Raw genomic sequence first — 26,743 nt, 5'->3', positions numbered from 1 at the left:
GATTCGCCATTCAAAAAACAAACACAATGCAGAAAGCAAACAGAATCCAAAACACAAAGTAGATAACAGTCCAGACACAAGTCTTCAACCAGAACGCAGAAAGCATGAAGCAGGAAGCTAACCAAATAAGATATAGGAAAGGTCTCACCAGTATCGAAGATCCTCCGAAGAGCGAAGGCAAAGCAGCGATCAAAGTCAGAATAGAAGAACAAACCACCGACGATGTAACAACCAGAACACAATTAGGGCAAGAGAACAAGGCACCAACGATAAAACACTTAATCTGAAAACAAGCACAGACGGAAGTCAAATTGATCAAGAGACTGAAAAAAATTCACCAATTTTGCATCAATCTGAGCAATTAGGGCAAGCGAGGGCACAACAACAGAATTGAAGCAAAAAACAAAATTGAGGAACGCCGAAAGAAAAATAGGCGAATGAAGAAGCAGTACACACGGTCAATTGAGAGCAGTAAAAGAACAATCTCACCATAATCGAAAAGAGGATCAACAGAGAAGAGAACGCGACGAAACACGAATCCCAAATCGCGAGCAACCAAAGTGAAATTGACAAGAGAGCCAGAGAACCACGTAGAACGAAAGCTATAGGCCGCAGGAATTTAAGCGAATGATACCATGATAGAAGAGAAAGATAACAGTAGCAGTGATGAACTGGAAAGAAAAAGGAGAATCAAAGCAAAAAGAGAGAAGATGAACACTGTAAAACTTTATTGAATGGTAGAAAAACGAATACAAGGTTCAGTAGAATACAAAATAACACTTCACACAGTTCATGAATAGTGGACAGGCCCACTATATATAAGACCAGGCTTAACTAACTAGCTCAACTAACCAGAAACGGCCCAACTAACCAGGAACAGTTACAACAACTTAACCAAAAACAGTTACAGCTAATCAGCTGTAGACAACTGCATTTTATATTCTAATAAGTGAGTCCCATCGGAGAGTATTTCAATAGCTCAGTGCTCTCCATTTTCGTTCTCGCCGTTTTGGACTTTGAAATCCCGATCGATGATTCTCCGACGTTGTCTTTGCTTCGAGATGTCTTCCTTCCGATCAATCCTCTCTTCTCCTCCATCATGTACATTCTGTTTTTCTTTTTAAATAGTTTGGGTTCGTAAGTATTTAACAACGCACATAGCTTGCAGAAGCAGCTGTTCAGACCGTTGATTATTAATTTATCATGATAAACAACAGGTTGATGAGAATGGTGTAAAGCAATGGATGAAGGTTGAAGTGAAGCTTGAAGATCATGTAAATATCCCGGTTTTCCCTCCCGGATTATCTCCCGAATCTTACGACACTCATCTAAGCGACTATCTGTCCAAGATTTAAATGGAACAACTCCCACACAACCGGCCACTGTGGAACATTCACATCATCAAGTACCCGACAAGCAACGCAGCCGGTAATCTAATATTCAAGCTCCATCATTCACTTGGCGACGGCTACTCTCTCATGGGCGCTCTTCTTTCTTGTCTGCAAAGAGCCGAGAATCCCAATGTTCCGTTGACATTTCCTTCGCTTACTTCAGCCCCAACCACGAAACTTTCTGTCGAAAACAACAGCCTAATAAGGAACATTCCGAATGTTTTATGGTCAGCTTTCAACACCGTATCGGATTTTGGGTGGAGCCTGTTGAAAAAGCACTTATGTTGAAGATGATAAAAGCATGATAAGATCTGGGGTTACTGGGGTAGAGTTCAAGCCTGTTGTTGTCTCGACAACGACATTTTCTCTTGAACACATCAAACAAATCAAGGCCAAGCTTGGGGGGTAGGTTTTCTTAATCTCACATCCACATTAAATAACTCATTAATTGTTTTAATTCAATCTGCCTAGCTTATTGTACATCGATTTGAAACGACCGATATTATAATATTACGATGCATTTAAGAACCTGCAGTTTTCCACCAATTTTGTTCTTGGGAAAATCAAAATGATATCTTTATCTATGTTTTCGTCGTTTATGTTTATTCGTCCGCATCCTTTAGTTCACACAAAGGTGGTGCCGGGATTTATGCCTTAAAACCAGTTTTCTGTTCTTATCGTACTGTTTTTGTTTTTTTGGGCTCATTAACAGACAATAAACGATGTGAAAACGGGATGATATTCTTGGGGACTCGATTATACATGCAAGGAACTGTTGGAGGAAGCAATAAGATGAAGAATGAACACACGATAGTGTTGTGGAATTCGGGTTAATTTCTACCAATAACAGATTCACATTGAAACTATTATCTAGGTGACTAGTGTGAAAACGATTATACTAAAAATCACCTCAAGGTAGATTCCTAGGAAAGAGGAGAGGTCACAATGGTCTCTCTTAAAACCCACTTTCTTTAGACAGAACTACCAAGACAAGTAATTTTAATAGGACAATAATTAACAACAATTATACCCGACAATAGATATTAAATAGACATAAAGAGAACACCAAAATTTAAAGAGGTTAGGCCAAAATTATGTCTACCTCCTCGAACACCACTAAAATAATATTTCACTAATAGAGGAAATATTACAAAGAAAAAAAGAGTACAAATAGCCTTTAATAGTGAAGAAGACTTATATTTGTGGGATACTAAACTAAGGAGGAGGAGGGTTATATTTATAACAAAAGAATTTCCCCTCCTCCTTATACACAACTAATGTGGGACTTTGCCAAAAAACCAACAAATCTCCACCTTGGCAAATTCCACACACTTTTTCACGTCTGATTCTTTTGAAGGGATTACATTTCTTCATTCATGGCGATCCTACACTTTTTATGTTCTGAACTTTGGACTGCTTCATTAAAAGTGGCAGGAACGTCATCAATTATAATTGGTGATGCAAAAGAGACCATATCAGCATAACGAGCAGGTTGTCTAATGATCCTCTTTCCCTTTCTGAGTGCAATTGATTCATGTTGCTGTGGAGGTTCTTGGGTTTGAACCTCTTCTTCATCTGACTCTTCTTCTACCATAGGAGAGTCAACATCAGTTTCTTTACTGGCTGGGACAATTATGTTTCCTTCAAACTTCACCTGTTTGGGAGTCCATTTGTCTGCTCCAATTTTTCTGAAGTCACCTTTCTCAACATGGTAGATTCATCAAAGGTAACATCCATGCTGAAGATTATTTTCTTTGATTCTGGACACCAAAGACGATAGCCTTTCACACCAAAGGTGATCCCCATAAAGATCGCCTTCTTTGCTCTTAGATCCAGCTTTGACTCCTTAACATGGTAGTATGCAGTGGAACCAAACACGTGTAAGTAATCATAATCTGTAGCAGGTTCTCCAAACCATTTCTCTAATGGTGTTTTACCACCAATAGCAGTCGATGGTAAGCGATTGACAAGGTGAAAAGCATAGACCAAAGCCTCAGCCCAAAATTCTTTGCCTAACCCAGCATTAGACAACATACATCGAACCTTCTCCACTAATGTTCAGTTCATACGCTCTGCCATCCCATTCTGTTGTGGTGTACCTCTAACAGTGAAGTGCCTGACAATACCTTCCTCTTCACAGACTTTCAGAAATGGATCATTTTTGTACTCTCCACCATTGTCTGTACGGAGACGTTTGATTTTTCTGCCTGTTTGAGTCTCCATCATCTTTTTCCATTTAAGGAAAAATCCTAGCACCTCATCTTTTGTCTTCATTGTATACACCCAAACTCTCCAGGAAAAATCATCAACAAAGGTGACATAATAGTGTGTTCCTCCCAATGAAATTGTCTTGGAAGGCCCCCATATATCTGAATGAACATAATCCAAAATACCTTTAGTATCATGGATTGTTGTTCCAAATTTCACCCTCGTCTTCTTCCCTTTGATGCAATGCTCAAAAAAAGCTAATTTGCAAGCCCGAGCACCCTTCAATAATCCTTGATCTATCAGTAATTTCAAGGATTTTTCACCAACATGCCCTAAGCGCATATGTCATAACCTGGTTGCTTCTGACTCATGTTCATCAATAGAAGCTGCCACTGCTGCTATCCCAACAATTGTACTACCTAGAAAGAAATACACATTGTTTCTTTTCCGGATTCCCTTCATTATCACCAGTGCACCAGAGATAATCCTCATAATCCCATCTTTTGCCCTCACTTCTAAACCTTTTGACTCTAAGGTTCCCACAGAGATGAGATTTCTCATTAAATCTGGTACATAATGGACACTTGTTAAGGTTCTGATTGATCCATCATGATTCCTCAAGCGAATTGAACCAATCCCAAGTGTGTCAAGAGGGGAATTATTTGATGTGTAGACAATTCCACCTTTTAGTTCTTTAAAATCAAAGAACCATTCTCTATTGGGGGTCATATGGTGGCTACAAGCTGAATCTAACAGCCATGAACTGGAACTGTTGGTTTATGGCGTAGCAGTGAATGCGAAATTTGAATCTGCATCATCATACTCGACCACATTTGATTCTGAGACAGCCTTCCCCCTTTCAGGTTTTCCTTTATTCTTTAGCCTGGGACATTCTTTCTTCTAGTGCTCTTTTTCTCGACAAAAGGCACATTCATCTTTTCTCAATCTGGACTTTGACTTCGATCTCCCTCTCCTTCCTTTATTCTGACTCTTCGAACGGCCTCTAACAACTAGAGCTTCTGCTTCGACACTTGTGTTTTCTTGTTTGTCTTTCTTTCTCAATTCATAACTATACAAGGCATCAATTACTTCACTGAGAGACACATCAACCTTCCCATGAAGTAGAGTAGTTTCAAGATACTCAAACTCATCAAGAAGTGATCCCATCAATATCAGAGCCAGATTTTCGTCTTTAAAAGTCACGTCCATATTCATCAGATCAGTCACCAGCTGATTAAAGCTAGTAATGTGATCATTCATAGTGGTACCTGGTACATAGTTGAAGTGGAACAATCTTTTTTTCATGTAGAGTTTGTTCTGACCGCTTTTCTTCAAAATTTCTCCTCCAGTGCCTTCCACAATTTACTTGCAGAAGTTTCCTTAGAAAATGCATACTTCTGCTCTCTAGAAAGACACGATCGAATAGTACCACATGTCATTCTATTGATCCTCTTCCATTCTTTCTCCTCAACATCATCTGGTTTCTCTCCTTCAATAGCAATGTCTAGACCCTGCTGAAATAGGGCATCTAGAACCTCACTTTGCCACATGTCGAAATGACCGGTGCCATCAAAAATCTCCACTGCAAATCTAACAATTGTTACAACATTTCTTGCCAAAATTGAAGATGAAGAAGCGTCTATCATTTCTGCTACAAATTCTATTTAATAGCTGTCAATGCGGAATGTCAATTATCCCAAGGAAATTTTTTTCTGATGTGGAAGATCAGCCTAAGCCGCAACCACAGAACATACTAAAATAAACCAAGAGCTCTAATACCAATTGTTGTGGAATTCGGGTTAATTTCTACCAATAACATATTCACCTTGAAATTATTATCTAGGTGACTAGTGTGAAAACGATTGTACTAAAAATCACCCCGAGGTAGATTCTCAGGAAAGAGGAGGGGTCACAATAGTCCCTTTTAAAACCCACTTTCCTTAGACAGAACTACCAAGACAAGTAATTTTAATAGGACAATAATTAACAACAACTATACCCGAAAATAGCTATTAAATAGACATAAAGAGAACATCAAAATTTAACGAGGTTAGGCCAAAATTATGCCTACCTCCTCGAACACTACTAAAATAATATTTCACTAATAGAGGAAATATTACAAAGAAAGAAAGAGTACAAATAGCCTTTAATAGTGAAGAATACTTATATTTGTGGGATACTAAACTAACGAGAAGGAGGGCTCTATTTATAACAAAAGAATTTTCTCTCCTCCTTATACACAACCAATGTGGGACTTTGCCAAAAACCCAACATATAGCACTTGCGTTGCTCAATACTAGGGTAATCGGAGGGTACAAATCGATGAAGGAGATGGTCAAACCCGACGCAAAATCGGTTAAAGTCATATTAGGTGAGTGTAGTTGACATCACGTTTCATTTTGCATGTATATTTGTTGTGGTATATGATTAAAATGCTTAAATCTCATTATTGGCCTAAATTAAGTAAATGGATAGTTTGTGTCTTGAAGAGGTATGTCTATGCATGTTTCGATATGAAAATTTGATAATTGGATATGTCCCAACATGTTAGTATCTGTGATTGACATGAAAAATATTTTATCTTTGTGAAATTAATCTAATTCGCATGTTTGATATATGAAATTGAGCTAAAATGCTTGTTCAATATTGATAATAATGTGGATCCAATTAATGACAAATTTTTTTTATGTTTAGATAATGATATGAACTGATCCCCTTGTTATTAAATTTTTTTATGTTTAGATAATGATATGAACTGATCCATTAAATTTTATTATTTTTTAGATCTTTATGACATAAATTTAATCATTTTTATAAATTTTTATATTCTTTTAAAATTAATTTTAGAATTTTAATATATTTTTTAAAATTTTCATTTAATAATCTGTAAATTCATGTGATAAAATTAGTGTATCACGTGACAAAAATATCTTAGCAATCAAATTATTCAAATAAATTTCTCATATCGATGACTTAATTTATTTAATTTCTTGATTTAAGAATTTAATTGAATACAAAAAATTCATTTTAAAATATTAGATGACATTACCACGACACAATAAAGTATATCAATTGATTCAAATAAACACTAAATTTAATGATTAATGTTGGTCAAATAAATAAAGTGATAAAATTTCAAGATACATAATTTAATTTAGGTTATGTTTGTTTCATGTAAAATATATTCTATAAAACTTTTTTTTTCATTTTTCTGTGTTTGGTTGGAAGAAAATTGATTGACCAATGTAAACCATTTTCTGGTCAACAAACTTTTGTTTTTATTTTATGAAAAATGACTTATAATCTGATTTTCCGTAAGTCATTTTCTAAACTTTTCACTTCAAATAATAAATACTCAAAATAATTTTATTTTATGAATTTAATTTCAATATAATATTTTAATATCATTTCAATAAAAATATTAATTATTAAAATATTTCAAAAATATTTATTAATATTTATAATAATATAATATTACATTTTTTTAATATTATCATAATATATTCAATTATATTATAATAATATAAGATATTATATTTTTATTTTATTAATATATAATATATTATTAATAAAATTTATATAATTTATTAATTTCATAAAAATAATATTATTAATAATGAATAATATTATTTATGTATTTAATATTAATATAACAATCTAATAATATTTTAATTAAGATATTTAAAATATATTAATTAATAATTTTTAAAATATAATATAATACTATTACTTTAATAAATAATTAACATAATATATAATATTTTATTTGAATAGAATGTGCTATTCTTAATATTTTTATTAATAAAATTATAGAAATAATATTTTAACAATAATAAATAAATTATTCTAATATTTCAAAAATAATAATAATAAGTTTTTATGATAAATAATATTATTTATTATATTTAATATTTTAAAAATTCATCAACTAGTGAAAAATGGTTTATACAACCTCTTCCAAACACCTTAAAATATTTTTCATAAAATGTTTTCTATAAAATGTAATTTATTTTATGAAAAACACTTTTCAAAAAAACATTTTCAATGAAACAAACGGACTCTTAATATAAAAATATCATCTGGCTAACAGATTTATCATTTAATTTTTTTTCAAATGTTGAGTACTTCTTGCACTCTTATTATTTGTTAATACTTTTAATATAATTTTAGAATATTTATGAATATAATTTTATTAAATGTAACCACTAGACCAGTGGAGCTCCTTGATCAATGGGCCTGAATATATTAATTAATAAAACTATATGTTTGAGCCCCTTTGGTACAAAGCAACTTACAACATGCAAAGCCAGGACAAAGTGAATATATAATCATGATTACTAAGCTAAGTAGCTCTCTATGTGCTAACAAACGCATATGTTTCCATTTGAATATTGACACACCCCAAATCTTACAAATTGCTTGAGCATGTTGAAATCATGCACAGTTCCCACTTCCCATAAGATAAATGGAAGACTAAATGGCATTTCTTTTCCTTATGTGTCTAAAGTAAACAAAATACATCACAATCCAAATGATGATTACAAGCAGGACAACCCCAATGGTAACTCCAACTATGAACCCTAATGATCTAAACACTGAATCCTATGGTGACACAAATGAAGGCAAATTAGTAGTGATCAAAGCATCACAATTGAAAAATTGGAATTACTAAAGCTCCAAGCCAGAATCCTATGACTCTCCAACAGTTGCCCTGTTGATCCAGCAAATCCCACATGCATTTCATTAAGGAAAACACCAGAAAGGTTCACAAACGTACTAATCAATGGCCTCCTAGGCCTTATCTCCCCAACTTTAGCCAAGGAAACATTTACAATAGAATCTTGATAATCAATCCAAACTTGATAATTCACACCATTATTAAGCTTCAACCCCTTAAAGTTTTCATCTTTACGCCCTCCCCAAAACCCAGCAGGACTTGAAGCAACGGATTTCAGGGAGTTCACATCAACACCCACATGATTGTCGTTGATATCATCGAATTCCTGGTTCGCAAACACATCGAACTCAACACCAAAGATGCTGCTATTGGGATCACAATTGTTGGTGAAGTTAAAAAGACCAAGATTCTGAGCTGAGCTGTCACCGGATATACCATCGGACGGCAAGAAAGCAAAGGCGAATCCGTGACCTGGGAGAAACCCTTTGAGAGGGACGATGGAGAAGATGAAAGACGTGCAGAAAGGAAGCACCTTTGATGAATTAGCTGACATTACAGGGATCTTCAAAGAGTTCAAGGAACGACCCATGAAGAAAGTTGCGTTTGTGAGGGAGAGAATTGAAGAAGAAGAAGAAGAAGAAGAATCAATGGTGGCATCGCCGAATGTGAAGAGATTTGTAGAGTGGAAGTTCGTGTAGTAAACGAATTCAAGAGATGAAACTACCGAAGCGAAGAACAAAAGGAGGGTTATGATTGCACATGAAAACAACAGAGGAGACATGAGAAACCATAAACGGAGATCACAGCTTGGGTTGCATGTCAAAAAGCTCTATGATTTCTAGGCATTCAGCTTTAGTCCTAGAGTTATGACAGCTGTGGTTCTGGTTCGAAGCGTAGAAAAGAACACACAAACAGTATACTGAAATCAATATAATATTTAAACAGCGATCCGTCGTCGAAATAATTATTATTATAAAATTATAAAAATAATATTTAAATGGTTAAAATTTACAAATGATCCCATGATTATAGCGTATTGATTTATTAAGTATTTTGACTATTAAAAGTTATAAAATAATCATTTGATTATATAATATTATTTTATTGAGTTTCTCAACTATTAAAAGTTATAAAATGATAACTCAACTTTTTATTATGTTCCAAACTCGTACATTTCGTTAAAAAAATAGAATAATGTAAATTTCTAGGCTTTCAATTTTTATTCTTATTTTTAAGGTTTAGGATCATGTCAGACTTTATTGCGAAGAAAATTGTATATGGAGTTGATTGAAAATCATTTATACAAATGATATAATCATGTTGATGAGATTAGTTAAGTTTCATATTATTCTTTTAATTTAAATAAAAATTTATTGTAAATGAAAAATCAAAAGATTATCGATGTCGAAGAACTAAAGAAAAGTCGAGATAAAATGATTTTGTTAAAATTGCATCTCAATCTTGATCGAAAGATTTTGTAATGATATTTAGTGTTGTGAATCACAGAACGATTATAATACTCGAATGCTAATTAACTAGGTGAATACAGTCAGGTGGCAATAGATTTTATTCAAGTAAATCATTCAGAGGTCATGTCACACCAAGAAACAGTTTCAAAATTGTAATCCGTCTTCTTCATTCTATTATTGATGTATAAAAGAAAGTAGCAATCAGCTACAATTCCAGATAAATTTATGGCTAACCAAATCAAAGGGAGTTTAATGAGTACTTTTGCTCAAATACTATATTTTTTTCCTTGAGCTCTACCCATATGGGGACTCACTATACATGGTAAATCCTGTAATCTAATGATCTCTTGCTAATAGATTACCTGATTTTCCAGCTTCTTCATCACTAAGATCGAAAAAAAGAAAATAGTATGAAACATCTATCCAGCTCCGCGAGAAGTGAAGAACAATGAATTTTCTGTCCCTTGCTTACCTTGAGCTTGTAGTTTCCCGGTTTTTTTCTTGTCGAGTCTTGCTCTTCGAGCGAATTCTTGAATCTTACGGTCGTGCTCCTTGAGCACTTGATCGACATTCTCAGATGGTGCAAGTAATGGACCCGAGACGTAGATTTTGTTTCCCCTCGGACCACGACCATGCTGTAGATTATAGCATTTATAAGAATACGCAGGTTTCAGAATACATTATATGTTCACATGAAAGCCAGGTTTAGAATTGCACCTTGCAAGGCAAGAATGCTAAAAGGGAAAAAAAAAATATCATGTGGACCACAGAAATATTGAAGCCTAATCCATGCATATCAATTCGAAAACAACGAAAAAAGTCGAAGAAATCAAACGCTGAATAAAATAAAGAATAACGTCTAGAAACTAACCATCGGTTCCTTAACGCATGGTCTACCACCTCCTCTCTGTGGGGATTCGGCAGTCTTCGGCATATGGCGTCTGACGTTGTGTTTTCCTGGAGGCTCTAGTTCATTAAACGATCTGCGAGACCTACTGGCTTGGTTCACTGCATCCGGAGTCGAAGGTCCAGATCTGTCTCTGTGATCTTCAGGAGCCAATTTTCTAGTTGCTACTAAACCGGATAACTTCGATAAGTTAGCCCTGGATGGGAGCCTAGTAAGATCATCGGGTTCCTTCCCAGATTTCCCGAATGCAACACCATAGACCAATGGACCAGAATGCGAAACTTTCTTTCTATTGTACTCCAAGAAGTCTCTACTATTTTCTTTTGCAGCATTAGTTTGTTTAGAGGGATCAACCAATAAACCAGAAAATCCATCTGTGTTGCGAGCGTTCGACATTTGACTCCTGCTCTTCAAATTAGGATGCAGTTGTCTTCTCTGTAATTCGAGGAGCAAGAGGCAAAGGCAATTAGCAAGGAAAAAGTGTAATCTAGTTGCATATGACTGACATTCAAATAAATAGCCATCAAATCTTCAGAAGAAAACAAAAATACCTGCAAGAACGAGGTCAGCTCAGCATTAGAGTTGGATGATGTCGTAGAAACCAGTTCCTTCTGCCCCCTCCTTTCAATGTCAACCCTTGACCTGCTCTCAACTGCTCTTTGCCTAAGAGAATATAAGAAGAGGTTAATCTTAATGATCCCAAAATAAAATCTACACCATGCTGATTTTTGAATTCAATAATAATCAAATTTAACATATACCTTCTAGCTTCTTCGTCCCGCAACTTAGCATCGATCTCCTTGCTAGGAGGATATTTGGGTAAACTTGAAGGATCACATGCAAAAGGTTGTGTTGTAAAGAACTGAAAGAAGGCCAGAGAGAAAAAAATCAGTGAAACTTTTACAAATTCCAGGTGAAAAGTGCTAACATAAGTTAATCAAGAGAAATTCATTGGTGATGATCGACATATTGTGCATACCTCACTCTTCAGAGCAAACGCTGCAGTTCTGCGATGAACAGGATCTATTGAAAGCAAGGTGTCCATGAGACTTACAGCAGGAGAAGGAAAATCTTTAAACGTTTCAGCAATGCATCGTCTATAAGGGTGAAGAGGCTTGAACACCGTTGAATAAAGTAATTTTGCTCTTCTCCAGTATTCTTCGGATGGTGAGCCACATAGCTTAAAAATCTTGTGTAACTGCTCAACCTATAAAATCAAAAATATTAAAAAAAAAGCCTAACACTAGAATGCTTGATTTAATTTCGTTAAATAAAAACAAACTTATACAAATGTGTAAATCTTGAACCTAATACCTCTGTTTTACCGGGCAAAATAGGTTTGCCAGAATATAGCTCTCCAAGTATGCAACCAGCACTCCATAAATCTATTGCAACCCCATAATAAGAAGCTCCCAACAAAAGTTCCGGTGGTCGATACCAAAGAGTCACTACACGGCTCGTCATTGGAACACTATCATGAGGATCAAAATGGCATGCTAAACCGAAATCTGCAATCTTTAAGATTCCATTACTGTCAATGAGAAGATTTGAACCCTTTATGTCACGATGGAGGACACCATGGCTGTGACAATGATCAAGTCCACCTAGAAGTTGCTGCATATAGCATTTAATCTGACCAAAAATGGAAAAACATATTTATGAATAAAAAACGCTAAAAATGAAAGAAATGTCCAAGAAGATACATCCCTATAAACAGCAGAATAAAATTGTGCAGGTGACTGCTGCATCCATGTTGCATCTCTCTATTACCTGAGGCTCGGAAAACTTGATTCCAGGAAGCGACGCAAGTCCCACGAGATCATGTTCCATGTATTCAAAAACAAGGTATAAGCTGCATGACATTGGGGATGTGATCAAGCCTTCCAATTTGATAACATTCGGATGATCAAGTCTTCGTAAGAGATTAATCTCCCTTGCCATGAACTTCACACTCTTTCACACTCTCAGGGTCATGATTATCAAATCGTACTTTTTTTAGGGCCACCAGTTTATTATGAACCACATCGCATGCCTTGTACACGCTACTATAAGTTCCTTGGCCAATCTGCGAGAATGAAATACTATCATACAAAAACCAAATGAAAAATGAGAATATCAACATGGATAATGCAAATCCTATAGATACAACAATAAGATGAGCTTCTCTGACAAACTAAATCACCATGGACACTACTACAGAATACAGGATCTTCATAAACATTTGATTAGGTTACCTATAGTGAACTAGGGAAGCTAATGAGAAAATGTAAAGCAAAATCAGCTTCGCTCAGTTTTTCATTTGACATTCGAAACATTCAATATATGATGAGCATTGATCAAGCAAAGTAAAGGATCATACTTTATCCAGCTTCTCAAAGGTGTTGGCCCTTCGAGGTATCCATCCTTTGATAGCTTCACTTGCCACAGCAACAAGCCAGGAAGGCCATCCAGCTGCAACCTGCTCGCCTTTTATGCTATTCAACACCCTTCCGGAACCAGGATGATGATGATGATGGGCTGCAATTGTTGTAGTAACCTCAAAGTTTTCGACTTTATCGACTGTCTCAATCACTTCAAACTTATCAATAATCCTCTCCTTCTCAGCCTGATCATTATAACAATAAGGATTGGAACCACTCGTTTTCTTATCAATCAACAATACTTTAACATCACCGACATCGAATTTATCCTTCGATCCAACAACGATCTCCTCTCTTCTTGACGATGACCCTTTTGGTCTGAGCCTCTCTTTGTGATTCTCACGACTATCTTCGACAGCCGGGGACTTGGAATTCATGCAACCCATGTTTGTATTATATGTACACTCAATTACAGTCGACAACAACAAATAAACCTACTTTAAGAACCCTTAATTCACCATCTACAAACTAATCCAAAAGAATTCGAAGAATTCACAATATCCAATCCATCAAATACCCCCACCCCTCAAAGTTGAAGAATTTGGACGACACAAGTCTAGAGCAATCAAAGGCTTTATCTTGAATCGTTTTGAACAATTCAAAGTCACCCCCAAAGACCCAAATTTTTCCAAATTGTGAGTGGAGTACAAGTCCCGTCAGTATTGACCATTAAAAACAGATTTTTAAAAAAACCCAGAAATGTTCGGGAAAGTAACTGAAAATCTGGGAACAAAGAACAGAGAGATGTTTAATCAACTAATGGACTAGGAAACTGTGGGTGGTCTTTGGGTTTTCTTTTTTGATAAACGTGTTAAGGAAGTAAAATTATGGATTGTAGACGGAAAAACAAAGGAAAGAAGAGAATTTTTTTTTTTTTTTTCTGCTGAATTGAGTGTTTGAATGCTGTATTGCTGCATTTAACGCGTTTACGATTTGACAATTACATTGTGTATGTATGGGTTATTATTTTTTCCTTTCGAGTAAATTAATTATTTGGTCACTCACTTATTCTTTAATTTTTGTTTTAGTCATTTAATTATTATTTTTTAATATACTAATAGTTAACGTCACGTTTTGATTATGTTTTGATAATTTACTGATAAAAAACAAAAAATGATATTGTTTTAATTTTTATTATTATTCTTCAATGATCATGTAAAATTATTTCATGCTAATATGTTGGTATGATTGTTAATATTTTAATTATAAGTGACTAAAACAGAATTAAATCGTACTATTATATATGATTTTGAAAAATATATGACCAAATTGGTTGTTTACCCGTTTATTTTTGGTAAATATTACTATAATTATTCAGGGCAGGCCTTGGCCTACCACTAATTCATTCACACTCCAAACCATTTTTGACCAGTGAAATCCCAATATCCCTCGTGTATTTCACCCCTCATGTGTTCTTCTATAAACTATAAAATTATGTTTTCTTTTTTAGTGTGTCGGTAAAGTTTTTTAAAATCACTTTTAGTTAAAAAAATATTTTAACCCATAAATTAATATTAAACATGTAAAAAATTAAAAAAAATATAGTTAAAATGGTGGTTTCAAACCAATAGTAAAACTAAGACTTTTAGTTTTTTCATTATTAACTTTACGTTTAGAAGAAATTTTAATTCTATATTACTAATGAACACTTTCAATCACCCTGTTTCAGCTGCTAGTGCTCAAACTCTGACTTTTAAGAACAACAACGATTGTTTTACGACTTAGGTAAGTTAGTTCTTACATGATTTATATATTAAATATTAGTAGTGAGTTATATAAAATATTTTTTTATTATAATTATTTTTTTATTTATGTTTTTGCTATAGTTTAAATTGATATAATTCATATATAATAATATTTTTTGAATTTATTATTATTTAAATTGATAAATTTATATATAAGTGTAAATATAATATAAATATTATACTTTTAATTTACAACATATTAATAATTAATATTTTATCTTTTTAAACTCACTTTTTAATAACGATCCCAAACAATAAATTTTAAACTATATTTTTATACAACACTTTTAAAAATTATTTTTTATTGTACTCTCGAAAATCACTTTTCAAAAGTTATACCAAATTGGCCTTAATACTTCTAAAAAATTACTAAAACCCTTAGAAAAATGAAATATATGTGTAGATAAGCTCTAAGACTAAGAATGAATCCTTTAAAAATATATATTTTTAACTATCATTTCCTTACATTGGATGAGTTGGTGTAAACATTGACTAAATCACTATCATGCCCAAATCTTGTATTTGTATTATTAGCATGAAATACAAAATCTGGTCACGGATTTACAAAAGAAATTTTTTAAATAAAATAAATAATTATAAAAATGCATATTTCTGTTGATGAACTATGCTTTGTAATAGGTTTCTGTTGTGCAAACAGTTATGAGGTTATGAGTTTGTTAAGCTTTTATGTTATGTAGTTTTTTTGTTATGCATTCAGTTATGGTTAGTTCTTTGTACTCTAAGCTGCTATAAATAGTCATGACTTGTAAAGACTTGGTATGTTTTCAATAATAAGGTTCAGAGAGCCTTTTCTCTATTATCTTCTCTATTCTTCATTCATATAACTTAGTTTTGAATCTTATCACGGTATCATTCGCCAATCATGGTGGTCGTTTCTTCTACCGCTATTACTCCTTTTGTGATGTGTTGTGGTGATTGCTTCAGTAAGTTGGTGATCGGGTTAGTGTTCTTAGATCTAGTCGAAGTTTTGTGTCTTGTTCATCATGGTTGATCTAGCCACAGATCCGATTCGAGGTGCTAAAACTGTATCTGGATAACTCTCATATGATCTCAGTGATTGTTCCTTTGGGTTTTAATGCGGTTCAGCATATCACTAAGCATGATACTGTCAAACTTACCGAGAGTACATATCTTATTTGGAAGCATCAAGTTGCTTTGATAATTGTCGTTTATGGGTTGATAAGCTTTCTTTCCAATGATTCAATTCTGCCAGATGAGTTTGTCACGAGTGCATCAGGTCATCTTGAGGTTAATCCTGCTTTTTTTATTCATAGGCAGCAAGATAAATTGTTAGCCTCTTGGCTCCTCATAACAATCAATATTGAGGTTCTTCCTCATCTTACTGGTCTTACAACGACTTCTTCCATTTGGTATGCTATTTCTTGGTTATTTGGTGCTCAATCTGTTGCCAAGATTTCTCTCTCATACATAGTTTACATTCTCAAAGGAAGTATGGTTTGACTATTAGTGAGTATCTTGCCAAGATTAAATCTATTTGTGATTTACTTAATACATCGGGTAGTGTTGTCACTGAGCAGAAGCATGTGAGTGTTGCTCATGTTGGCCTCTCAATGGAGTTTGAATCAATCATTGTCGTTTCTTCTCGTGAGAACTTGTCTTTGGAAGTTCTGACTGATGCGTTGTTGGACTGTGAGTCTCGGTAGAAAGTCTTTTTGAATGAAGGCATTACGGCTAACTTGGCTCGTTTATCCAAGGAAGTAAATAATGTTGAGTTAGATGCTAAAGAAAATAATTCATCACAACTGCATTCGGGTCAGACTCGAGATCAGCAAGGTGGTGGTTACCATGGTCGTGGTCGAGGATGGAGTTTTGGTTCAAACAGGCCTCAATGCCAATTGTGTGGTAAGTTTGGCCATGTGGTGCAAAATTGTTATTATCATTTTGATCGAGACTATACTGGTGTGATTGGAGGTGATGATCTAACTGGTGATTTGCATAAAAAGTTTGATCGACTGAACCTTGTCAAACAACGATCTGGAGGTCAAGTGTTTTCTCATATGGTTCATCCTATCTTATATATTCCTCACTCGTTTGTTCCTTTTTCATAACCACCGATTTTCTATTCGACTAATTCTGGTTTATCAGGAATGACTGTTGTTCCTCCTGTTTTGGGCCCAGTTACCCATACCTGCAAGTGGTTTTTACTCTAGGGATTTGTCGAATAGCTCCGTTCCTAGCCTCCTGGGAAACATTCGTTTGCTTCCTCAGGACCTGCAGTTTTCAACTCGGATGTCTCCTCTTATTCAGCTCGTTTGTCAGTGCCACATGAGACTATTTGGTATCCTGATACGGGTGCTACGCATCATGTCTCCAATGACTTGTCTATTTTTTAATCAGATACAGTTTATACTGGTGCCAATACTTTACTCATGGGTAACGGTGAGGGTGTTAAAATCGATCATGTTGGTTGAGGATTTTTATCTACCAGTAGAAAACCCTTGGTTTTACAAAATATGTTACACGTTCATAATATTAAAATAAAATTATTGTATGTCTCATAGTTCGAGCGTGATAATGATGTTTTTATTGAATTTCATGCTTCTGAGTGTTTTATGAAAGATGCTCATACCATAACTATTCTTCTTCAAGGGAAGTTCACGGATGAGGGGCTTTATCAGCTGTTTCTATATGACGGCTAGGAGTCATGTGATAAACAGGAGGCAGGGTCATTCCTCTTTGTATGTTGTTCTTTCGGTTATGAAGTCTTGTAATATTTCTTCTAATAAAACCAAGTTGACTCATGTTTGTATTATCTGTATGTAAAGTAAAGCACATAAATTACCCTTTTGTAAGTCTTTGACTAAATATAGTGAACATTTTCAATTGGTTGTTTCCTATGTATGAGGACCTGCACCGGCTATTTCTTCAGATAGTTTTGTTTACTATGTCTCATTTATTGATATTTTTAGTCGTTATTCGTGGGTTTATTTACTTAAACGTAAATCTACAGTAATGTAATACTTTCTTAATTTTGTTAAGATGGTTGAAGTTCAATTTGGGTATAAAGTTAAGATGCTACAATCTGATGAAGGTGTAGAGTATTAGGCTCTCAAGTTCTTGTTTTATTCGAATGAAGTTTTGTATCGTATCTCCTGTCCAGGGACATCTAAGCAAAATGGTAAAGCTGAGAGAAACCATAGACAAACATGTTGTTAAAATGGGTTTTGCTATATTGTCGCATGCTTTGTTATCGATAAAATTATGAAGTTATGCCTTTTTTTGGTAGTTTATCTAATAAATAGGCTTCCTACGGGTGTATTGGGTGGTCGATCTCCGTTTGAAGTACTTTATCATCAATCTCCAAATTACTCTCTTGTTCGTGTTTTGGTTGCGCATGTTTTCCTTGTCTTCACTCTTTTAATCAGCATAAGTTATAATTTCATTCTCAGAGGTGTGTGTTTCTTGGTTATTGTTTTTTCATAAAGGTTATAAATGTTTGGATGATTCAGGTAAGGTGATTGTTTTTTTTAGAGGTCGTGTTGATTATTCTCACACTTGAAGTTCTGGTGTAACTAATGAGGTTTTGCCAATTATTGTACCTGGTGTAAGTATTGGTTCTCCCCATGGTGCTATAGGTGTTGGTTGCAATAGTGAGGAGGCATTTGTTTCACCTAATAATGTGGAAATGGTTCTTTATACTGATATGGGTTCACCTATTACAAATATTCTTACAGCTTCTAGGGAATGCTGCCCTGTTTTTCAGGGTTCTCATTTCTCAGTTTCTGTGATTTCAAAACGTGTTGAGTAATTAGGTGTTGTGCATGAGTTTTTCCATTCTTTTGTTGGGCATGTTGTTTTTTCTTTATGTAATCTAGATGGCAGTGTACCTACTCATGCTACTGCTTGTGATTATTAGTTATTTCTCAGAATGTTCATCCCATGGTCACGAGAGGGAAAAATGGGATTCAAAAGCCTAAGGCTCTTCAGGTTGCTTGTCTGGATAATGAGCATTGTTCTATTAAGGAAATTATGCTAAGTTTTCATTGGGCTAAGGAGGTGCAATAGAAATATAAGGCCTTGATGAAGAATGATAGTTGGTCCCTAGTCCCTCTTCATAATGATCGACATGATGTTCATTGTAAGTGGATTTTTAAGATAAAACGAAATCCAGATGGTACTGTGTCTCGCTACAAGGCTCGACTTATGGCAAAGGGGGTTTTTCAACAGCCTGTAGTTGATTTTCATGAAGTTTTTAGTCCAGTGGTTAAACCGACCACTGTTCGTGTAATTATTTCGCTTGCATTGTCTAAAGGATGACATTAATAATGTGTTCCTGAATGAGATTTTGTCCGAAGAGGTTTACATGACTCAATCACCTGGATATGAACAGGGGAATGAAGGTTTGGTATGTAAGCTCAACAAAGCTATCAATGGGCTAAAGCAAACTCTTTGAGCTTGGTTTGATAGTCTTCGAGTTTATTTGGTTTCAGTTGGTTTTGTTTTGGCACGTTTGGATTTGTCTCTTTTTGTTAGAAAGACTAAAGGTAGTGTGGTGTATATGTTAGATTATGTTGATGACATAATTCTAACAGGGAGCAATGCTGGTGAAGTTCAAAATGTAATTGATAAACTGAATAAACAATTTTCCTTGAAGGATCTTTGTCCTCTTAGTTTTTTTTGGGTATTGAAGTATGTTATGATTCTGATGGATTAATATTGAGTCAACAAAAGTAAATTCATGACTTGTTGCAGATATATGGTTTTGATGATGTAAAAGGACTTCAAACTCCTATGGTTTCTACATGCAAGTTGTCAGCGCGTAATGGTGATTTCATAACTAATATTGCAGAGTATCGAAGTATAGTAGGTGTTCTTTAATATGTTGTAGTAAATTATCTTGACATTGCTTACTCAGTTAATAGAGTTCGCCAATTCATGCAGACACCACTTGACATGCATTTTCAGGCTTTCAAAAGGATTAATATTGAGTCAACAAAAGTAAATTCATGACTTGTTGCAGATATATGGTTTTGATGATGTAAAAGGACTTCAAACTCCTATGGTTTCTACATGCAAGTTGTCAGCGCGTAATGGTGATTTCATAACTAATATTGCAGAGTATCGAAGTATAGTAGGTGTTCTTTAATATGTTGTAGTAAATTATCTTGACATTGCTTACTCAGTTAATAGAGTTCGCCAATTCATGCAGACACCACTTGACATGCATTTTCAGGCTTTCAAAAGGATTTTGGGTTATCTTCAAGGAATAATCGATTATAGATTACGTTTCACTTCATCGTCGAGGTTATCTTTAACTGGGTTTGCTAATGCTAACTGGGCCTCTGATGTCGATGATAGGCGATCAACCTCGGGATATTGTCTTTATTTTGGAGGCAATCTTATTTCTTGGAGCTCTCATAAGCAGCAGGTCGTTGCACGTTCTACTACCGAGGCTAAATATCGGAGTGTTGCCTCTGCTGCTGCTGATCTAGTGTGGGTTATATCTTTTCTCAAGGAGCTTCATGTGGTTGTGCACGACCGAACAAACTTATAGTGTGATAACAGTAATACTGTAGGTGTTTATGCTAATCATGTGTTTCACTCAAAATTTAAGCATGTTGAGCTTGATATGTTTTTTGTCCGTGATATAGTTATTGCTAGTAAGTTGCAGGTGCATGAAATTCCAGCATATGAATAAGAAGTTGATGTCCTAAATAAACCGCTTTCGTCATCTATGTTTGTGAAACATCGTCAAAAACTTCTGGTCACACAACTTTGCACTCAAACTGATGTATAAAAGTTTGGTAAAGCACAGAGAATGTTGAGTGTTTGTGAGAATGTGTAGAAGTTTGATGAATGTAATATGTTTTTGTTATGCAAACAGTTATGAGGTTATGAGTTTGTTAAGGTTTTCTGTTATGTAGTTTTACTATTATGCATTCAGTTATGGTTAGTTCTTTGTACTCTAAGCTGCTATAAGTAGTCATGACTTGTAAAGACTTAGTATGTTTTCAATAATAAGATTTAGAGAGCCTCTTCTCTCTTATCTTCTCTATTCTTCATTCATATAGCTTAGTTTTGAATCTTATCATGCTTCACTTTGACCATTACTTCCAACAGAATTGAGGTGGACACATCAACCATTTCCAATTTGATTTCTCATGATTGTTAAAATAATTAATAAGAGGTAATTACATTATTAATCACTTTCATTTATGTTTTATCCATTTTTCTTTATTGATTTTAAAAAAACATAATACATAATCACTTTTATGTTTATTTAATTAAGATATAGTCACTGAAGATTAGTCGGTATTACATTTTTAATGGATTGTTGATGTGGTATAGTAAATATATAAAATTAAAAAGGTAAATTACACAAATGGTCACTAATATTTGAATAAATTTGTATTCTTCCACTGATTTTTTTAAAAAAATGATCGATACCATTTTGTGATATACATCCTCCTAAGTGGGTTGTTCATGGACGGTTATGAGATTTTTCTAATCGTAACCTAACCATTAAGAAATAGTTAACCGTTATTAACAGTTCGGTTACAGGTTAACCTATTACAATTATTTATCAATTTTTTTTCATAATTCATACTACAAAAATGTAACACTTAACACATATTTACACCCGTGTAAGTGAATAAAATAAACAAGTGTAGCAATTAACACATACTTACAACGGTGTAAGTAAATAAAATAAAAAAGATGTAGCACTTAACACATACTTACACCGATGTAAGTATGTACATCTCTCAATATCTTAGTACCTAATAATAAACATATAATTATATTGGTGTAAGTATGTTTCTATATTTCCAAAGAAATAAAAATTAAAAATAATAAAATATATATGTTAAGTTATTTTTATACAAATTTTATTAAAATATGTATAAATTATAAATAATATAAACTTATATTAAGTTATTTATGTAAAAAATATAATAAATTAGAAATATAATTATAAATTTAATTTATTAAAGTTAATCGTTTATCAAAATTCGTAACAGTAACTTTAACCGTTAATCATTATTTTTAGCGATTCAGTTAACCAAAATTATTTAGTATTAATGTTTTGATTAATTAACCTGTTAAGTATAAAGATTATACTAGTTAACTTATATTTACGATTTCGGAGTTTTTTTTTAACACCCCTACCCTAAGTAGTTTGTTCATCCCTTACTCCACACCGCCCATTAAAGTTTCTTTCTTCACTTTTCCTACGTCAATTCACTCTTTGTTTGGGATCCAACAAAATTTCACTAACTACTTTATTCTTTTCTCTTGAACTTTCCTTTATAGTTAAACCTGACTCCTTTTTCTCTTACCCGAGTCTAACATCTAATGAAAACCCAGATTAAAATGGTCAAAACCCATTCCAAATCAATCATTTGAAAAAATTGAAGTTGCATCAAATTGAAAAATATCTTTTTAAGCTCTGAGTCTTTCAATGCATGCAAAACCCGAAACAAAAAGTTCAGTTAAAAAGTTGAAAATCGAACCAAAAATTAAACTCATTAATAAGCTAAGCATGTTAATTCCAACTCATCGTCAGTCTCTAAATCGAAACATATTAAAAAGGACAATAATGTGAGATGAAGCAAACAAATTTCACATTAAACAACCAAAAAAACACAGTCAATAATTTATGCTTAAAGATACAATATCAGATTAAGTAAAAGAGTCGAAGAATGCCCAGAAAAAATAAAAGCCATGCAAAAGAAAAAAAATACATCTTTGGATTGAAAATTCCTCGAACTTTCGTACCCTTGAATTCTTGTCTTCATCAGTATGAAATATTTCATCGAATTTATGTAGTCCACTTTTCTGGTTAATAGATGACGGAGAGAGATAATAGAAGAATCATAAGAAACTATTTGATTTAGTGATCAATTTGTTAATTTTAAAATTTTGGTGGGGAAATAAAAAAAGTACTCAAACATTAATGATCATTTATGTAGTTTACCCTTTTTAATTTTATATATATTTTTTGACACATCAACAATATGTTAAAATCTAAAGACAGTTAACTTATAGTGACTATATCTTAATTAAATAAAAACAAAAGTGACAACATCTTAATTAAATAAAAACGAAAGTGATCAAACATTATATTTTTTTTAAATTCAATGAAAAAAATAAAAAAAATCATAAACGAAATTAATTAATAATGTAATTAACCCAAAAAATGTTATTAATAATAGTTTTAATAAAAATGATAATTCGATGTTTAAAGAAGAATTAATAATTTAATGACCATCGGTGTAAATTATCTTGAAACTAAATAAATAATGCGTCAAATACAAGGCAATGGCCATGAATGGTTTTGTGATGTCTCGAAGAACATAATTTATTTAAAAAGTTAGAATTAGTACAAAGTTTCCCCTTCTTTATTGGTGTCAGTGTACCTAAGTAGATGCAAGACTTGAATGCTAAGCCAATTAATGAAACAGGCAGCTAAGCATAAAGCATGCATTTATAATAATGATAATAACATCAACTTTTTGTTCAGGAAGGTGTGTAGGGATGGCAAAAAAATCCGAACTCGACGGGAAAAACTGAAAACCGAATTAAACGGGTCGGGTTCGGGGATGATAAACGGGGACGGGGACGGGGAAAATCCATTTATTTTAAACGGGGACGGGGACGGGGACGGGGACGGGTTTGGTAATCCCCGCCCCGATTACCCGATTACCCGCCCCGATTACCCGCCCCGATACCCGACCCGATAAATATTAAAAATAATTATTTATATATATATATAATATTAATAAATTTAATTTAAATAAAAAATATATATTTATATATTTAATTTAAATATATATATATATATACCCGACCCGATTCTCGGCCCAATACCCGACCCAATACCCGGCCCAATACCCGTTTAAATAACCGTTTATGCTAAACGGGGATACCCGTTTCCCCGCGGTTTTCCCCGATTACCCGACGGGGATCCCCGTTTAAATCCCCGCGGTTTTTTAAACGGGGACGGGTACCGGTTTTTTAAACGGGGACGGGGACGGGGGGACTAATACCCGGCCCGAACCCGGCCCGTTGCCATCCCTAAAGGTGTGGATGTCTTTAAAAAAATTAAATTAATTTTATTTAACTTTTTTTTAAGAAATTAGAATCCATTTAGTCGCCTCATAGTTAAAGTTAATTTATCAAATATTTATATTTGTAACATATTCAATAATTAAAAAAATTATAAACATATATTATATTATAATCATATCAAATTATTAAGATAAACTTTTGGTTTGAAATTTGATTCAATTTAATTAAAATTTTAATTAAAAGCTAACATAGTTACTAAGATTGTTCATGGACGATTAAAAGTTTTTTCTAACCGTAATCTAACCATTAATAAATGGTTAACAGGTTAATCGTTATTAATGGTTCGATTATAGGTTAACCTTTTACAATTATTTGTCATTTTTTTCATAATTCATATTATAAAAAATGTAGCACTTAACACATATTTATACCGGTATAAGTAAATAAAATAAATAAATGTATCACTTAATACATGCTTACACCAGTGTAAGTGAATAAAACAAAAAAGTGTAACACTTAACACATACTACACCGGTGTAAGTTAATAAAATAAAAAAGTTTAGTACTTAATACATACTTACACAGATGTAAGTATGTACATCTCCCAATATCTTAGTATCTAACAATAAACATATAATTATATTGGTGTAACTATGTTTCTATATTTTTAAAGAAATAGAAAAATAAAAATAATAAAAATATATATTAAATTATTTTATACAAATTTTATTAAAAATATGTATATATTATAAATAATAGAAATTTATATTAAATTATTTTTGTAAAAATATAATAAATTTGAAATATAATTATAAATTTAATTTATTAAGGGTTAACCGTGGGTTAACCGTTTATCAAAATTATTAATTGTAACCTTAACCGTTAACCAACATTTTTAGAATTTCGGTTAACCGAAACTATTTAGTATTAACGATTCGATTAATTAACCTGTTAAGTATAACGGTTATACTGGTTAATTATTACGATTAACATTTTCGAGTTTTTTTAGCACTCCCAACAGTTATACCACCAAAGCCAGGTATTATGTTCGAGTCTTTGTGTATGCAAAAAATTATCGCTGGAAGATTCAACTACTAAAATCAAGTATGCGACCCAAATCAATCCAGATTAATCGGGACAAAGCCTTGGAACTTGCAAAAAAAAAAAAAATAATCTCCAACAATAACGTTAATGGTTGGAAATAAATTGTGAAATAAATTGAGGAGAGTTATTGTAGTTTAAATTCTAACCGTAAAAGAAAGGAAAGATCTGAAGTATAAACATGTGGCATTTCATGAGTTTCAGGTTCTTGCATTAATTAGTGTTTCAGATGAACCATTTATTTATGAGAAAATCGCCTCAGTGACCAAAAAAAAGTTATAATATACGATTTTAACCAACTTTTTTTGGATTTGCCAAAATGACCAACATAATCGCAACGCGAAATAAAAATCGCAACGCGATCCCCAGAATCGCAAATCAGTTTCCAAAATCGCAACGCGATTCTTGAAAATCGCAATGCGATAGTACAAATTCGCATTGCGATTTTCCAAAATCGCAACACGAATATGAAAATCGCAACGCGAACACATAAATCGCAACGCGTATCCATAAATCGCAACGTGTATCCGTATATCGCAACGCGTATCCGTAAATCGCAATGCGTATCCGTATATCGCAACGCGTATCCGTAAATCGCAACGATAATCCGTAAATCGTAACGAGAATCTGTAAATCGCAACGATAATCCGTAAATCGCAACGAGAATCTGTAAATCGCAACGATAATCCGTAAATCGCAACGAGAATCTGTAAATCACAACACTGAAATTTTGGGTATATAACACTGAAATCATAAACTAAATCCCTAAATCGCAACTCATTCCATCTCCATCTATCACTCTCTCCGGCGACATCCGTTCCTATATCCAACGACATCCTTCCCAATCCGGCAACAAGTTTTAGTTTCGCAGCTCGTCTGTTTAGTAAATTAATTTACAACCATGAAATCATCTAATGTTGATCATGTTTGGATAGATTTGTGTTTTGGAGGGTCATGGGATAATGTTCATGGTGTTTTACAATATATGCCTTTACCCATGAATCTTCAACTAAAATTGTCTTTACAAAAGTTAACTTATGAAACTCTAATGCTACGTTTTCAAATAAATTGAATTTAGAGCCCCTAAGTGATTTAGGCTATCTTATCAGAGAAATGGTAAAGTTTATTTGTTAACCGACAATGAAGATGTTGAACGATTCATTGCTTACATTAGTGTTTCACAAGATGATGTTACATTGTATGTTGTTGAACCTAGAAGTAGTATTGTTGGGTCAGTAGCGGGTAGTAATCAACTAAGTTTTTCTCAAAACCCACAACTTTTCTCTAATCCAAATCCCAATCAACTTTCAGCACCAAATTTCGGTTTTCGTATTGACCAGTTAGACGATGATGAGCCAACAGAAAAAATTGTGAGTACTAGTCAGTATTCGAAATTTGGTCTTGGTCAATATCCGGACTTTGATATTGGTCAATACACGGATTTTGATGATGTTTCAGAAGAAGAAACAGACCCTGCGTGTAATGATTTTGATATTGGTCAATACCCGAATTTTGATGATGAAACAGCCGTTGCCGAAGAATGTATTGTTGATGATAATGAGGAGGAAGTTACGACTGTGAATGAACATGTTGAACATCCATTCTGTAATTCATATAATCCTGAAGAAGAAAAGAAGAAGAAAAAATCCCCGAAGAAAAGAAAATGCCACGGGCGTATAACTGGAATATGCCAGAATTACTTTAGATACCGGAAGAAGAGTTGGTAAGAAAGCAGTTGATTGTTACACAAAAGTTATTCGTATCAAGAAAGAT

At 33.6% G+C, this 26,743-nt stretch overlaps 2 protein-coding genes and 1 pseudogene across 2 annotated transcripts; 1 reads left to right on the top strand and 2 right to left on the bottom strand.

Annotated features, from left to right (window-relative positions):
- The first annotated feature begins 104 nt into the window (after positions 1 to 104).
- Positions 105 to 5,984, top strand: LOC120142883 (annotated as a pseudogene).
- A 2,252-nt stretch (positions 5,985 to 8,236) lies between these two features.
- Positions 8,237 to 9,058, bottom strand: LOC120142882 (probable L-type lectin-domain containing receptor kinase VII.2). Its single transcript, XM_039157357.1, has one exon. The coding sequence runs from the start codon at positions 9,056 to 9,058 to the stop codon at positions 8,237 to 8,239; it is 822 nt and encodes a 273-aa protein (XP_039013288.1).
- Positions 9,059 to 9,945: 887 nt separating this feature from the next.
- LOC120142921 (probable serine/threonine-protein kinase At1g54610) lies at positions 9,946 to 13,873 on the bottom strand. The gene is given in 9 exon segments (XM_039157385.1): positions 9,946 to 10,381; positions 10,618 to 11,088; positions 11,205 to 11,316; positions 11,415 to 11,515; positions 11,633 to 11,860; positions 11,968 to 12,285; positions 12,424 to 12,615; positions 12,617 to 12,718; positions 13,013 to 13,873. Coding segments are annotated over 9 exon segments (2,187 nt in total). The 5' UTR covers positions 13,460 to 13,873; the 3' UTR covers positions 9,946 to 10,165.
- Between the last annotated feature and the right edge of the window lie 12,870 nt (positions 13,874 to 26,743).

This window comes from Hibiscus syriacus, unplaced genomic scaffold (assembly GCF_006381635.1).
Source record: "Hibiscus syriacus cultivar Baekdansim isolate YM2019G1 unplaced genomic scaffold, ASM638163v2 tig00110831_pilon, whole genome shotgun sequence".
Lineage (NCBI taxonomy): Eukaryota > Viridiplantae > Streptophyta > Magnoliopsida > Malvales > Malvaceae > Hibiscus > Hibiscus syriacus.
Note: the sequence above shows the minus strand (reverse complement) of the source record. Positions and strands in the feature narration are given on the sequence as shown.